Source organism: Zootermopsis nevadensis, unplaced genomic scaffold (genome assembly GCF_977971745.1).
Source record: "Zootermopsis nevadensis isolate Lab colony 2312 unplaced genomic scaffold, Znev_1.0 Znev_ptg000023l, whole genome shotgun sequence".
NCBI classification, from domain to species: Eukaryota; Metazoa; Arthropoda; class Insecta; order Blattodea; family Termopsidae; genus Zootermopsis; species Zootermopsis nevadensis.
This window is the reverse complement of record NW_028259155.1, coordinates 6,128,259-6,143,373: the sequence shown is the minus strand read 5'-3', so window position 1 is coordinate 6,143,373 and position 15,115 is coordinate 6,128,259. Positions and strand designations below refer to the sequence as shown.

The following is a 15,115-nucleotide window of genomic DNA, read 5'->3' as shown; positions in this document are numbered from 1 at the left end:
ATCGGAAAGTTTCAAGACTGTGTCAATAGCGGGCGAACCGGATGTAGTACGAGCTTCTGCCTTTAGGGGGTGTGGCCTACATTCATAGTGAATCAGTGTGCCAGCCGGCATCATCGAATTAGCATTTGTTTCTTAGTTACGGGCGTTTTGGTAGTGCATTACACCGACCCTCCTGCGATTTCGGAATGGCGTGTGTATCAAATTTTGCCAAAGACTCGCCAAAACGGCTACGGAAACCTATGAAATGCTAAAGCAAGCATTTGGGGAGTCCGCAATGGGTCGTGCACAAACTTTTGTGTGGCATTCACGTTTTAAAAATGGCCGAACCTCTGTCGATGATGACGAGCGTTCTGGACGACCATCTTCGAGCACAACGCCCGAAAATGTTACGAAGATCGACGTCGTACCATCAACGACTTGTGCGACATTGTTGGGATAGGCTATGGGACCTGTCAGCTGATTCTAAAGGAAGAACTCCACATGCGACGCATCGCAGCCAAGTTTGTGCCAAGGCTCCTGTCTGAGGACCAGAAGCAGAATCGAATTCTCGTTTGTCAGGAGCTCAAAGATCTTGCAAGAACCGACCCCAACTTCCTTTCTAAGCTCCGTGTGACTTCTTCCTCTTCCCAAAGATGAAAATTCAGCTAAAGGGAAGGAGATTTGAGACGATAGAAGAGATTCAGGCAGAATCGCAGATGGTGCTTGACAGGCTGACAAAGAAAGATTTCCAGGGATGCTTCCAGGCTTGGCAGCGGCGCTGGGATCGTTGTGTTTATTCCCAGGGGAACTACTTCGAGGGTGATGGATGAATTTAATACCTGAGATAAGTGTACGGGTTTTTATAGGCGCAGTCTAGAAACTTTCCGATCGCACCTCGTATATACGTATAACTTACAGAACGAACAAGTGCTATTAATTATTAATGTCTTTGCCATCTTTGGTATTGTTTTTGAGTTTAGTCCCTCAAGCTAGCAGTTAGTAGTCACCACATTTTGAAATGTATATTAGCGTTTAAAGTAATTTGATCGTCCTGTAATACCAACACAGTTTAGCGTAGGGGTAAAACATACTTGATGATTATCGGCTTAATTATAATTTTAATTGTGTTACTGTTGTTACTGTTAATTGTATTTAGTACATTATTTGTAATTTAAAGGGGATGAATTATATTACATATTTGGAATGTTGAAATACTTCGAAACATCAGAAAAAGAAGACACAATGTGGTTGGTTGTCTTTTTTCTAACTTGTCTTTGTCTGTAGTTACTTTAAATTGCACCTTATATGTCAATATAGAGTTTTGCTTGAGTAAAAATGTATATATATATATATATATATATATATATATATATATATATATATATATATAGTGATTTTGTAAGCTATGCTCATATTCCCCACAGTTAGGGGTAATATGAACATAAGGACAGCGGGTATTGTTTCATTGTCGGTGTACGAATATATCGCATTGATATTATAGAAGTATCTGAAAGTGATCGTCTTATATGAATCATGTAATTTGTACCAAAGTCTGTGTTCGTAAATGTACTAATGTTTGGCCCAATTCCACATAGTTTACGTACACTGTTCAATAAATCTGAAATTATTTTGTTTCCCTGGTAGGATTAAATATGGGTATTTGCTATATATTTATACCAGAAAGTTACAAAAATAACGTAACCAATATTTTCCAATCAGCGTCCGTTTATGAAAAATTGAGTAATGGTTGTGGGTATAGTAGCCAAGGAAAAAGGCAAATTACGGAATGACCTTTTTCTCATTCTTTAATCCTCGAGAAATTCAATTGTGACCATCGTCCATATTCACCCGACCTTTCGCCATGTGACTATGACTTAATACCCAAATTGAAGCAGCCATTGCGAGGGGAACGCTTTCGTACACGAGAGGACATTTCCAACGCAGTTCGGCGCGAGATGGCAAGATTTGGAGATGGTGAAGCTGATGGTATTCGTTGGCAGCGAGTACTTGATACACTCGGAGACTACTTTGAAGGTTGCTAGTCTTAATGTAAGAATTCTGATTTAACTGACATTGAATTTTTTTAAATCACAATTGATCTGACTACGCCAATCGGAGGAGTATATCGTATATATATTTGTATATATGTATATTTTGAACTTTCTTCAGTATAACGTGTTTGCCCCTCCCAAAAAATTAGTTGCCATGACTTTTGAAGTAACCCTCGTATCTGTTAACTGAAAGCATCGTATTTGTCGTCATGTGATTTGTTATCCCAGGCACATGACAGAATTACTCCTATATCGGGGGAATTCAGCCAAAATTTGCTTTTGAAAAATTTTGTCAAAAATCACACGTAGAACAAAAAATAAATACAAAATTATGAATTATTCTCTAAGATTCAGCATTTTTTTTTTTGTAAAAAATGTTCATGACGCAATAAAATTGAATTTTCCCTCCTTCCCCTTAAGCACCGACATAAAGTTCTTCATCCGACTAATCCGATGACCTTCTGGAGGCTTGTAATAAATTGGGGTGTGGTCCTAATTTGTCTTGCATTTGCATATGGAGTCTTTCCTTTCATTCGTTGTGACCTGGGTAACTAACGTGGACAGCAAACAAAGCGATACCATACAATGTGCGACTCCGAAGTGCTTGCTTGTAGTTGCTAACCGAGGGAGGAGCTTTAATGTTAAACATGTCAGCCATGTTTGCCCGGTTAACACTTCGAGAAATAAGAATCAAGTGTCCTGTCTCAGTTTTATGGTTCAGTGGTTCCCCGTACACTGGAACAGAGCAGAATCGATCAGATAAAATGTTTAGTCAGCTCCAGCCAGTTACTTGGGTTTATCGCTGGCTGGTTTCAGCTCTGTTTTATCTGGTCGGGTCTGCTGTTTTCCATCGTATGCAGTGCCAATGAACCACGAATATAAGACAAGAAGATATGTTGTTTTTCGTTTCTCAAAGTATTAGCCTGGTTAACACAGTGCTGCCACTCTGTCGGCAGAAAACTTTATCTGGAAAAGCACGGGTATTATGTGCGAACCTAAGTGATGACGAATATATGCTTTGAAATTGTTTATCACATGTTTATGCAAAGTCGAGTTTGTGCGTTTATGTTGATAACAAATGAAGAAAAGACTTCTCAGAAACGTTGGTGTTGGAAAATTTTGCATGCGGTTGAAAAGTTCGCTCAGAACAGCGTGGAACGAGAGTAGTGGTAAGGATTCGTTACGATGCAGCCTTATAAATTCACTGGCGTTAGCAGTTAATGCGGGGTTCGTCTGTATGTAACTCTGTGTAATTTTATACGGCTGTGTTATACCGTACTGCTACCGCGTTGGTTCGAGAGAAACTTTTGGAGCTTTCTCAGCGCTGCAAAGGAACTCTGCCAAGATCGCTTTGTTCGACCGTGCGCGCGCATGTAACAACCTGAGAACGGCTGAACGTACTTTTATTAAATTTGGAACTGTGGCCGGAAATGTTGCACTGTCTTTTAACCGATGATTAGCAATCGCTTTTTCTACGTAAATTCGTGATGGCGGACGTCTTTATGCTCCTTCCGACTATGTTAATTAAATGGATGGGATTAAGTGTTCTGTAGGTTGGTTTAATTTATTTAGGAAATATATTGACTTAGGATAATCGAAACGAAATATGCAAATTTTTTGGGTATTGGGGGAAGCTATACGTAAGCAGTATTTGTATGAAGGATTAACAATAATTAATTTTGTTGTGCAGAGTGTAAAAACAATTAACATTAAATAGGTGGATTTTTGGAAATATTAACAACTGCAGGTTCTGCTACGTCATTCATAGCAATGGGACAGGCAACTTTAGAAAATAAACCCTAGTTAACCATTAGTACAAATGTGTGGGCTCTTATTCTGCAAATGAACTCTTTTGAAACCAGGCCATCGTGTCATATTTAGTTGAGTTGGAATTTAGAACTTTTATCTTCGTGTTGTGGCAACAAGTTTCTCTCCTACCCATTTAATGTTATGATGCTGATTAATGGGATTTACACATTAACATTATGAGCCGGGATAGCTCAGTCAGTATAGTGACTAGCTACGGGCTGGACGACCGGGGTTCGATCCCCGACGGGGGCAGAGGATTTTTCCTCCAGCCTCTGCGTCCAGACCGGCTCTGGGGCCCACCCAGCCTCCTCTACAATGGGTACCGGGGTCCTTTCCCGGGGGTAAAGCCGGCCGGGGCGTGATGCTGACCACTCACCCCCATCTAGTGCCGAGGTCAGGGAAGGGAGGAGCTATACCTCCACTCACCCCAAACGCCTACATGGCGTATAGTGGGACAAACTTTACTTTACTTTACACATTAACATTGCATTTGGGACTAAACTGTTTTCTGCCTCTGCGTTAATAATAATTTGATATTGTTCCTGTACTTTTAAGAAGACTATGAACTGTGTTATCGTTCCATGATTTGTTACGAGATGGAAGGCTCATCAACGTATTCTGTATTGTGTTGTTCAATTCTGTAGACAGCTGATTATCTTTTCTCTAATATAATCTTTTCCATCAAATTTAGCCTTTAACTTCATCTTCTTCGATGTGAAACCCTATATTTTTAGTATGAGTCTCATCTTGAAAGTCAATGGTTTCGGACTGTAACGAAGCACTCATGTGAACTGCCCTTCAAACTATGGCTTCAGCGATCTGTCTAAATCTAGAACAGTTTTCTTACATTTCCTTTTTTGTCTGGCGTTTTGAAAGAGGCATCATACGGTCTCGTTTGATTCGCTCTCTTCTGCTTTGCTGTACACCTGTGCATTTTCCTTCTTTCAGCTGAGCTTGCGTTATTGGAATCATCAAGGAATTCTGCACGCTCTCTTTTTCAATAAATGTTAACGCATTGATTATTTCTTCTGTCGTCGATTTTTATAGTTTGTTTAAATATGACTGGAGGCATCTTCCACATGCCTCTGACATTAATTAAAAATAAAACAATTAACAATAAAATATTTTTATTTACTATGGTGTAACGGTACTTGTGGGTTATTGGGACACGTCGCTTTAAAAATAGGTTAGGTTAGTTGTCATTTATTGAAATAAAATATAATAACTTTCAAGTGTATGTAATTTATCCACACATATTAACCTAACCTAAAATATTTTTTAAAGCGATGTGTCCCGATAACCCACAATTACCGGTGTAACTAATCGCTGAAAATTAAGGATTAAAAGTAGGGTTATAGTTAGATGCCACTAACACATTCACAATATGGTGAACTGAATTCTTTTTCTGCGGTAGTAGTGGGACAGACAGGGTTTTGTAATTGGTCTCTTGCGTCAAGTTATAATGAACCCAGTGTAATTTATTCTTTTATTGTTTGAGAGTACAGATATTTTCCAGGAATGGAAACTTATGTTTATTATAGACGTAAGGATTTTGTCTGTCCTAGGATAGAGACAACTGGCTAGCTCGTTTTTACCCTGTAATGAACCTTCAACTTCCGTAAAAAGTAAAGAAAAGTTGTTGATCAGTGTAGCAACTATTAGCTCGTTAAGAAGAAATCTGTTCCAGGAAGTTAATTAGTTTGAGATGAAGAGGAGTTGGAAAAGGTTAGGGAAGTGAGAAAGAGAAAATTCCGTGGGAACAGAATTGATGAAACTGAAGATGATGCCTTTTCATAAAGGACTAAAATTTTTAAGGAATAACTGAACAGCGAAAGAAACTGCTATGTTAAAAAATTAACTTTGATTTTTATTTTAACGTCATTTATACAAATTGCCTCAATGTTACATTGATACATGCTGGTATAATTTAACATGAATATGAAAATGAAGCCATTTTACACTGATTTGATAATAAGTACTGACAAATATTTGCATTTATGGCATGAATTTTTGCTTAAATGTGCATGAAGAAACCGCATTGCTTTCCTCGGTGATTTTAATTTTCTTAAGCCACTGAATTAAAATGTTGCCCCAAATTTGGCACAAAGTGTGAAAAGTTTTGTTTGTATGCATGATTTTATGTTTGAGATAATTTTCAACACTGCACGGTATGCAAGGTTTTAAGATGATAGTGGAGGTCGTAATACGGAATGATGAAAAAGTCATGCTGTTGACACATGTTCTATTTTTCAAAAAAATAAATTATATTAAAATCAGAAAAAAAACAATGTTATATTAAATGTTGGAAATGTCTATTGCATTCAGGGATACGTGAATCTATTCATTTCCTCATGTCTGATGCAAATCAATGAAGAGTTTTTGCAGTGATAGAAATGATTCACCAAATGAGATATATAAAAAAAAAATTGGCCCAGGAGAGTTGAGAAATGTATCACTAAACCTATTCTGGCAATTTAAAGAAAATGGGATGCCAGGTTATGTTCGACAATGAACGCTGATTATACTTGTGAAAGAAAGATATTCTTCGAATTCGACTGTTGAAAGACATCTGATGGACTCGAGCAGGTGACATGTGAATTATACTGAATTGCAACCATCAATAAATATTTTGATATGGGTTACATGAATAGTTGATCATCCTGATTATTTATATTTTAATATCGCACAAAGAAATGTTATAAAATCAAAGTTGTTTGAACTAAGATAAATCTTGCCTATGAGCAGAAAATAAATTTATAAATATATGAAGTGATGTATTTACTAAAAGCATAAATGTATTTTACTTCATCTAGAATGTGAATGGTGTTTGGAGCTGCTGAAGTTTTCAGTCATTTCTGAATTTAAAAGTAAGACCAGCATCGAGATTGAATACGCCAGGACGGGAATGCAGTAACAACTTGATTTTCAATTCTTTGGGTAGGGGAATTAACTGAACCAAGCCAACTCAATAAAATAAAATAAAATAATAATAGTTGTGACGGACAAATTATTTGTGTCCTGCGCTCTTTTATGTCATGCCATAAAGGAACAGGACACCATTTGCGCACACAGTCCATAGTGCCAATGCATTGTTGTATGTACTGTATGGATTCAATATGTTAATGGGCTGATTTTAATATACCACTAAGGATGACCTCATGAGGTTGAAACACATCTGGCACAATATTTTTTTTTGAAAGTGTATAAGGTTTCTTTGTACAGGTAGCCCTCGATTTACGCCAGGGATGTGTTCCTGGACGAACCGGCGTAAACGGAACCGGCGTAAATTGAAACTCTTTTATAATGTAAATCAATGGGAAGTCAATGACATACGTTTCCAGCACCAAAACATTGACGAGTAATATAATGGCATTACATTTAAAGCTCTGAAATAACGTAAATAAAATAAGGGAATTGAAAAAATATATTTTATACACTTACAATCGGCAATTCGTTGGTCCCCGCGATTGACTGCGATTCTTTCATGTGACTGATGCGTACAGTCATCTCTGCTGTTATGCGATAGATGCATTCATGTAAGACGCCGACCTATAGAAAATCGCGTAGTAAAAATAACCCCGGGACCTCCACAGAGATTAAATTAGTCCTTTGAAAGTTTAAAGCGCCAGGAATGAAATTGCATAAGAGCAAACTCGCATATGCAAAAGTTTGCATTTCACAAACAGCTTTTACCGATTAATCGATCTCATTGGAGCAAATTGGCGTTAACAAAACATACGTAATTGCAGAGATGACTGTATTTATAATTTTTATTAAAAATCAGCGATGTAAGAATTACGATTTAGTATAAGAATCAGTACGAGATACATTGTAAAACGTTATAAGTAATAGTAAAATATATTTTTTTTTCACTATTTGACTTGCTGGTTTCAAAATCGGCGTTATTCTGAATCGGCGCAAATCGAGGGCTACCTGTATATATGATTTTATATAGTGATTCGATAATGCACAGTTTGCAAGGTTTTAACTGTATACTTCTTTTTTGACAGGTGTCCTGGTCAAAACAGAAACAATACTATTGTCAGGTTCCTTGCACTGTTGGCTACTAATGGGAAATTTAACAAAATTTCTTAGTACGTCCCTGTCAGAATACCTTGTGACAGGGACTTCAGCCTTGTTGAGAAATTTCTGCACAAAATAAATGGGATGTATACACCAGAAAATTCTTTATGTCCCAAATAAATTACCTGATCTTGCAAATGAAAAATCCTTACCCAATTGCATGTGTCTAATAAATGTTGCAAAGTCGTGAAGTATATTGATAATGAACATTAAGATTTTTGGATTTTGTTCTTACATAGTAGACAACCATCAAAGAAGACTTGAATTAATAAAATATTGGTGGTAAAAATTAAAATAGTACCTGAAATGTAAATTAAAATATTTATATTTGGTAAATAATAATAAAAAAGATTCTTAAATTGTTTATATTTTTCCCTCTGAACCACTAAAAAGGGTCATGTCAGAAGGAAAAAATGTCTCTTGGGATATTAAAATAAATAAGCCATGGTAACAGAATTTAAATGTGTCTTGCTCGAGAAATTCGCTTTGCGAGAAGTCTGTTTTTTTGTGTGTGCTTGTTATTCCCTTTAATTAAATTAAATTTCTGTGGATCTCAAATCTGGTAAGAGAATTTTCCTTCATAATGTTCAAATATAGAGATAAATTGATGCACTCAGATAAACTTCGTCACCTAATTGTCCATGCAGGTTGGATTTAGCTTCAGAAAAGCCTGAAGTGGGGGATTTGCAAGAGAACCTACGATCACTCGATTCCAGTGCCCAAATTCCATACCGTACACCCAGCACAGATTTGACTGAATTGGAACAGAGCCTTGATTACTGGCATCGACAACATTCTCGCCAGCGTTATGGCTGTCCGAAACACGTAGAAGATGAATCTCATAGCAAAGTTCGCTACAACGACACAGGAAGCCTAGAGGAGGTAAGAATCATCAGATCTTAATTGGAGATAAGCTGGACATTTGCATAAATTAAAGTGCTTATGATAACCAAGCTAATATTCTCTATTTATCCTTTGTTGCACTGACGTGTTTCATAAGATGGCTTTCTGGTTTAGTCAGATAAACAGTTCCCATTTAGAGACTCGCAGCATTTACGTGGATGATAATAAATTGCCAAAGATTATGTTTAAATTCACAGTCATGGACATCCTGATTAGCTATGAAATTTCTGTGAAGTTGAAAGAGGTTTAAAGACATGTTGACAGAAATGTCAAAATGTTTTCGAGGCAGGATACTGTTTCCCTGAAATTAAAATGGCCAGTGACAAGTCAACAAATCATTCTTCAAGAAATAAAATTCTGAATTAAAAAAAAAATTAGAAAGGTATTGTACACTGTAACCATGCGCTATAATATTTTGATAGACTAGTGGTTAGCGTGCTCGCCACTGGACCCAAGGTACGCGGGTTCAAACCCGGCCAAGGTCGATGCATTTTTAAAATCCTCCGGTGGGGAAATAAACCCGGCTGTCCCATGTCGTAGATTTACGGCACGTAAAAGAACCTTACGTGCATGATACGAGATGTTTCGTAAGAAAAATTCAGCGGCCATTTCTCACCCAAGTCTCTCCTGATTCACTACTAGATGGCTCTGGCAGTTAAATCAGGATTGAGTAGAAATTGTGCAGAGGCAGTGGGATTGTCGCTCACTACTCATAAATGCACGCTTAAAAGACCGAGAAACCTCCGTAGAGGCGGCCAACACCCACACTGGGTTGTAAGGCCACTGATTCATGATGTTATTTCTCGCTTGACATACGAGGTGCGATCAGAAAGTTTCAAGACTGCGCCTATAAAAACCCGTACACTTATCTCAGGTATTAAATTCATCCATTACCCTCGAAGTAGTTCCCCTGGGAGTGAACACAACGATCCCAGCGCCGCTGCCAAGCCTGGAAGCATCCCTGGAAATCTTTCTTTGTCAGCCTGTCAAGCACCATCTGCGATTCTGCCTGAATCTCTTCTATCGTCTCAAATCTCCTTCCCTTTAGCTGAATTTTCATCTTTGGGAAGAGGAAGAAGTCACACGGAGCTTAGAAAGGAAGTTGGGGTCGGTTCTTACAAGATCTTTGAGCTCCTGACAAACGAGAAGTCGATTCTGCTTCTGGTCCTCAGACAGGATGCGTCGCATGTGGAGTTCTTCCTTTAGAATCAGCTGACAGGTCCCATAGCCTATCCCAACAATGTCGCACAAGTCGTTGATGGTACGACGTCGATCTTCGTGAATGGCCTGCCGAATCTTCGTAACATTTTCGGGCGTTGTGCTCGAAGATGGTCGTCCAGAACGCTCGTCATCATCGACAGAGGTTCGGCCATTTTTAAAACGTGAATGCCACACAAAAGTTTGTGCACGACCCATCGCGGACTCCCCAAATGCTTGCTTTAGCGTTTCATAGGTTTCCGTAGCCGTTTTGGCGAGTCTTTGGCAAAATTTGATGCACACGCCATTCCGAAATCGCAGGAGGGTCGGTGTAATGCACTACCAAAACGCCCGTAACTAAGAAACAAATGCTAATTCGATGATGCCGGCTGGCACACTGATTCACTATGAATGTAGGCCGCACCCCCTAGCGGCAGAAGCTCGTACTACATCCGGTTCGCCCTCTATTGACACAGTCTTGAAACTTTCCGATCGCACCTCGTAGAATCACAATGATTTAGTATGTGTACTGATCCAAGAAAGAAAATGATAAAGAATTTAGTGTTGAACTTATCCTTATCTTTGTGTTGCCAGGTTAACCGTGAAGAACAAGTTGATTACATAGTGCAGAGTGGTAAAGAGTCGAGATACTTCTCTTATGGACAAAGTGCACAGGTTAGTTTGTGTGTGGTCTAAATAAAAGCAATTGTAGATATTCGGAATATTATCTGTAAAAAAATATGTTTACAAGTAAACTATAATTGACAGGTTTTTCCGAGACTGTGAACTAACTAACTATAATTACAGATGTCTGCAGAGCACTGCATGTAATAAATAAATAAATAAATATTGTATTTAACACATTAAACGAAAATGCTTGAAATATAATCATTTTTTTAAGATGGGCCAAACGATCTCCTATTTACTTATTTATTTGTTGTATAAAGCGAAGTTTTCGCAGCGACTGAAGTTGATGAAAGACTCTCGGGTTACTAATTCTTGACTAACTGAGCATAATATTAGCATCTCAAGGAATAATTTGTTAATGTTGAATATATGATATCCTTAGAACAGTGTTTATATTTGTCCGATAGGTTAACAGACAGTTTTAGTGGGTTAATACTTTTTGTTTTTATAAATATTATGTTTCATTTTAATTGAAATAGAGATAGTACACTTCAACCTTCATGTATTACTTCTGACAGAATTATGGTGCGAATTCCAAATTATTTATTGCTAACTTTTTGTAGGTATTGTAATTCAAGAAAAGGGCATAATCGTAATTTCAATTTTAAGACGACCTTATTCGTAATTAATCTTTAACAGGACACATACTTCTTTAATTTATATAAATATGGTGTTCGTGTTAAGCTGATATAAAAAAAAGCATACACAGTTTTGTATGGTTGTATAAAAATGTCTCTGAATTTATCGCTGTGATGATGCAGGCAGCAACAACCCTTGTATTATTCGTAAACCACCAGACTGCATGGCGCTACAACTCAGAGGACAGCCATCTTTGTCCTCACTGTCATGAGAACTTCAAATCCTACTTAGTTTAAAGTTTATTGTATTGATAAATAGAATTTAAACCCCCAATAATTGGGACTGCCGGTTGGGGCAAGATAAATTGTGTCTGTGGGGTCAATGGTTTAACAGTAGCCTACGCCACTGCAATGCGTGGCCAGCCGGACCTTGCTTAATCCATAACGTGCCCAATGAAGGTTAAATTTATAAGTTGTTTAGTGGCTCCCCTCAAATAACATTGTATGGCTTCTTCTCTTTCTCCTCCTCCTCCTCTCCTCCTCCTCCTCCTCCTCCTCTCCTCCTCCTCCTCCTCCTCCTCTCCTCCTCCTCCTAATCCTCTCTTCCTCCTATTCTTCTCTCCTCCTCCTCCTAATCCTCTCCTCCTCCTCCTCCTCCCCCTCCCCCTCCTCCGTCTTCTTCTCCTCCCCCTACTCCTCCTCCCCCTCCCCCCCTCCTCCTTCGTCTCCTCCTCCTCCCCCTCTCCTCCCCTCCTTCGTATTCTTCTCCTCCTCCCCCTCTCCTCCTCCTCCTCCTCCTCCCCCTCCCCCTCCTCCTCCTTCTTCGTCTTCTCCTCCTCCTCCCCCTCCCCCTCCTCCGTCTTCTTCTCCTCCTCCTCTCCTCCTTCTCCTTTCCCCCCTCCACCCTCCTCCTCCTTCGTCTTCTTCTCTTTTTCCTCCTCCTCTCCTCCTCCTCTCCTCCTTTCCTCCTCTCCTCCTCCTCCTCCTCCTCCTCCCCCTCTCCTCCTCCTCCTTCTTCGTCGTCGTCGTCATCTCCTCCTCCTCCTTCTTCGTCTTCTTCTTTTTATTCACCCTATGTGGGTCTTAGCTTGTTCGACGAGTTTTTTCCATTCTGTCCTATCATTCACAATTCTTCTCCATCCCCTCACTCCCATCGTCCTCACATCCTCCTCCACGTCGTCTATCCATCGTTTCCGTGGCCTCCCTCTCATCCTTCTTCCCATCGGTCTCCATTCCATCACTCTTCTAGTTACCCTGTTTCCCTCCATTTTTGCACCATGGCCAACCTAACCTAACCTTTTGCTTTTGATCAGCCTCACGATATCTGCTCCCTGTATGATACAATCTAGTTCATGATTCATCCTAATTCTCCAGGAGCCATCACCATTCTGTATTGGACCATAGATTTTCCGTAATATTTTACGTTCAAATATTCTAAGTTGTTGCTCGTCAACATTGTATGGCACTTCTTTGATAAAACTTCTTCTTCCCTTTTCCTTCCATATTTTACTATACAGCATTATATCAGGGTAGCAAACTTTTGAATGGCAGTTACGTAATGATAACCATACAACAAATATGAATTGACCCTGGAATCGCAGCGGAAGATTTAGGGCAGAACCCAAGGAATAAGTTTTGCCATAAATGTGAAATACATCATTAATCAAGGGGAGGCCTGAATAATAAATTAACAGACCTCTATGAATTTGTATTGGTGCGCTTTAATAGGTTGGGTAATTTTTATTTGTTTTTATTTTTATTAGTATGAATATCGAAAACTGTGGAGTCTGCGTGCCACGCTGGCAGAGAGTGAACATTTGTCTGAGCAAAGAGTCAACAACAAAGAAACAGTTACCTTGACTCCAGGAAGAGTCAAACACAGTCAGTCGTCTGTTGAGATATATCCCGGTAAGTACTTTTTAACTTGCATTCATGTAGTAAATTATAATCGATAAATATATTCTAAAAGAAAAGTGTTATCTGATAAACTCACTCCAGAGTCCTTCATCTTCTTCTTCTATGGCTCTCCGGTCCGTATTCGGTCCATGGCCTCCTCAATTCTCCTCTTCCATTTCATCCTCTGTTAGGTCTGTCTGTCCGAGGCTTTGATTGAGGTTTCGAAACATCTTCCTTTTCACGGTGCAAGGTTGTTAGCTTTGCGACGAACCCCCAACTTGGAGGACCAGGGTACCTGTCTTAGTCTGACCTCTCCCCCTCGACAAATCTGGCTAGGGAGGTCCTACCAGTAGCTATGCTACCGCCAGCGTAGCTCTTCGGAACTCCAGAGTCCTAGAGAAGTTAATTGTCACTTGGCCAGTCAAGAAATTACCCACCATTTATGGAACTTGAATGTTCGCAAGAGCCAACCACTGATTCCTATCAAAGCCAGATGAATGTTTCACATACTCCCACCTTAAATTTAAAAAAAAATCTGTTTTAGTATTATTATTCCATCTATGGCTAGTTCAGTCCCTTTCAGGATTTAACACAAAAATGTTGATACAGTTCTGATCCTATCAATCCATGCTGCATACCCTGCCTACCTTTTTGAAAATTATTGTTATTTAAATATGATTCCCATGAGAAATGCAGATTAAATTGAGTGAACATTAGATCCTGTGTGCTGATGAACCTTTAGCCTTTGTATCGGCAGGCAATTTCTTGACCAACATAGCTGTCAACGTCTCAAGGAAAGTACTTTACTGTGGAAGAAGTAAGTGGATGTTTTAAAAATGGACTGCAAGTACACATTTTAAAAGTTTCAATTCATTAATCTCCACTTTTATGGTCCTTTGAATTCATAAATCCAGCTTCGTTTGGTGGCCACTGGATAAATATTTTGTTATTATGGTAGTATATTTAACTCTAGCATCTCTGCATCAGCTAAACCCAAATGACAAAATGACGAGTCACCCGAAAGAATAATAAATCATTCCTAATATTTTGGGGTCAGCCACCATATTGTTATTGTCATGAAATGTTCTATTTACTGTACTCACCAGCCGCCGTGTTATCCGCACTCTCTATTTTCCATGCGGAACTTGATCTGGCACAGTCGGGTGAAGATTCAGAGTGGCATGGTGCTATGGTAGCCATCTTGAAAACACTGTTGTGGATGGACCATTCCCCTCTTTGCCACTTCCTCCACACTTATAGCTCGTGAGACGTCTGACGACTACCGTAGTGAGGGAATGAAAGTATTACAATCTTGACCTGAAGTTGAAGCATTTTCATTGAATGAAATTTCTGCTTGACTGCTGATCATAATTTGTGTCATAGTGCTGTAAGCCCTATTGAAGTTTCTGTATTGTCTACAGGGAGAGCAGTGGAGGCACGTGCTGGTCGCAGTTTGGACAGCGCGACTGTCGGTTATACCAACGAGGAAATATCACATCAAACCCGTCGTCAAATGTATATCAATGCAGCAAATTCGAGAATGAAGTGCACAGTACGCAGTGTTTGTCAGTGCGAGAGCCTGTCGCTTAATAGCAGTCGTGAGTCAATTGACACAATAGATAATGAACATTATTCTACAGACACCAGTTTCGTTGATCAGGTAGCGTTGAACACTTTGTGGATACAAGGCACATCTGCTTTATTCATTGTAATATTTCTCTGCTTATATGTGTCTCTGTCTTTTTCTGCTCTCTACTCATTTCATGCTATAAGTAAAAATTTTTCCAGCACCTTATCAGTCTATGGAATTGTAGGGCCCAGTGTGCGTAACATTTATAATGTCGGTAACAAATCAGGTAAAGGAAATGAAAAATCCAGTGTGAATTCAAAATTGCAACAAATTTAGCTACAGTAAATAAATGGAATGGATAC

At 39.1% G+C, this 15,115-nt stretch overlaps 1 protein-coding gene across 6 annotated transcripts in view; it reads left to right on the top strand.

Moving 5' to 3' along the window:
* LOC110834592 (uncharacterized) overlaps nucleotides 1–15,115 on the top strand; it is an 83,611-nt gene that overhangs the window by 63,484 nt on the left and 5,012 nt on the right. For 5 of the 6 annotated variants that reach the window (XR_002544646.2, XR_002544644.2, XR_002544645.2 and 2 more), the window contains 4 exons: nucleotides 8,570–8,804; nucleotides 10,617–10,697; nucleotides 13,051–13,195; nucleotides 14,605–14,843. Coding sequence is in view for 3 of the 6 variants with exons in the window: in XM_022073920.2 (XP_021929612.2) it covers nucleotides 8,570–8,804; nucleotides 10,617–10,697; nucleotides 13,051–13,195; nucleotides 14,605–14,843 (700 nt within the window). In the remaining 3 variants the exon portion in view is untranslated. The remainder of the gene's footprint in view (nucleotides 1–8,569; nucleotides 8,805–10,616; nucleotides 10,698–13,050; nucleotides 13,196–14,604; nucleotides 14,844–15,115) is intronic. The other variant, XM_022073923.2, reaches the window with a different exon arrangement.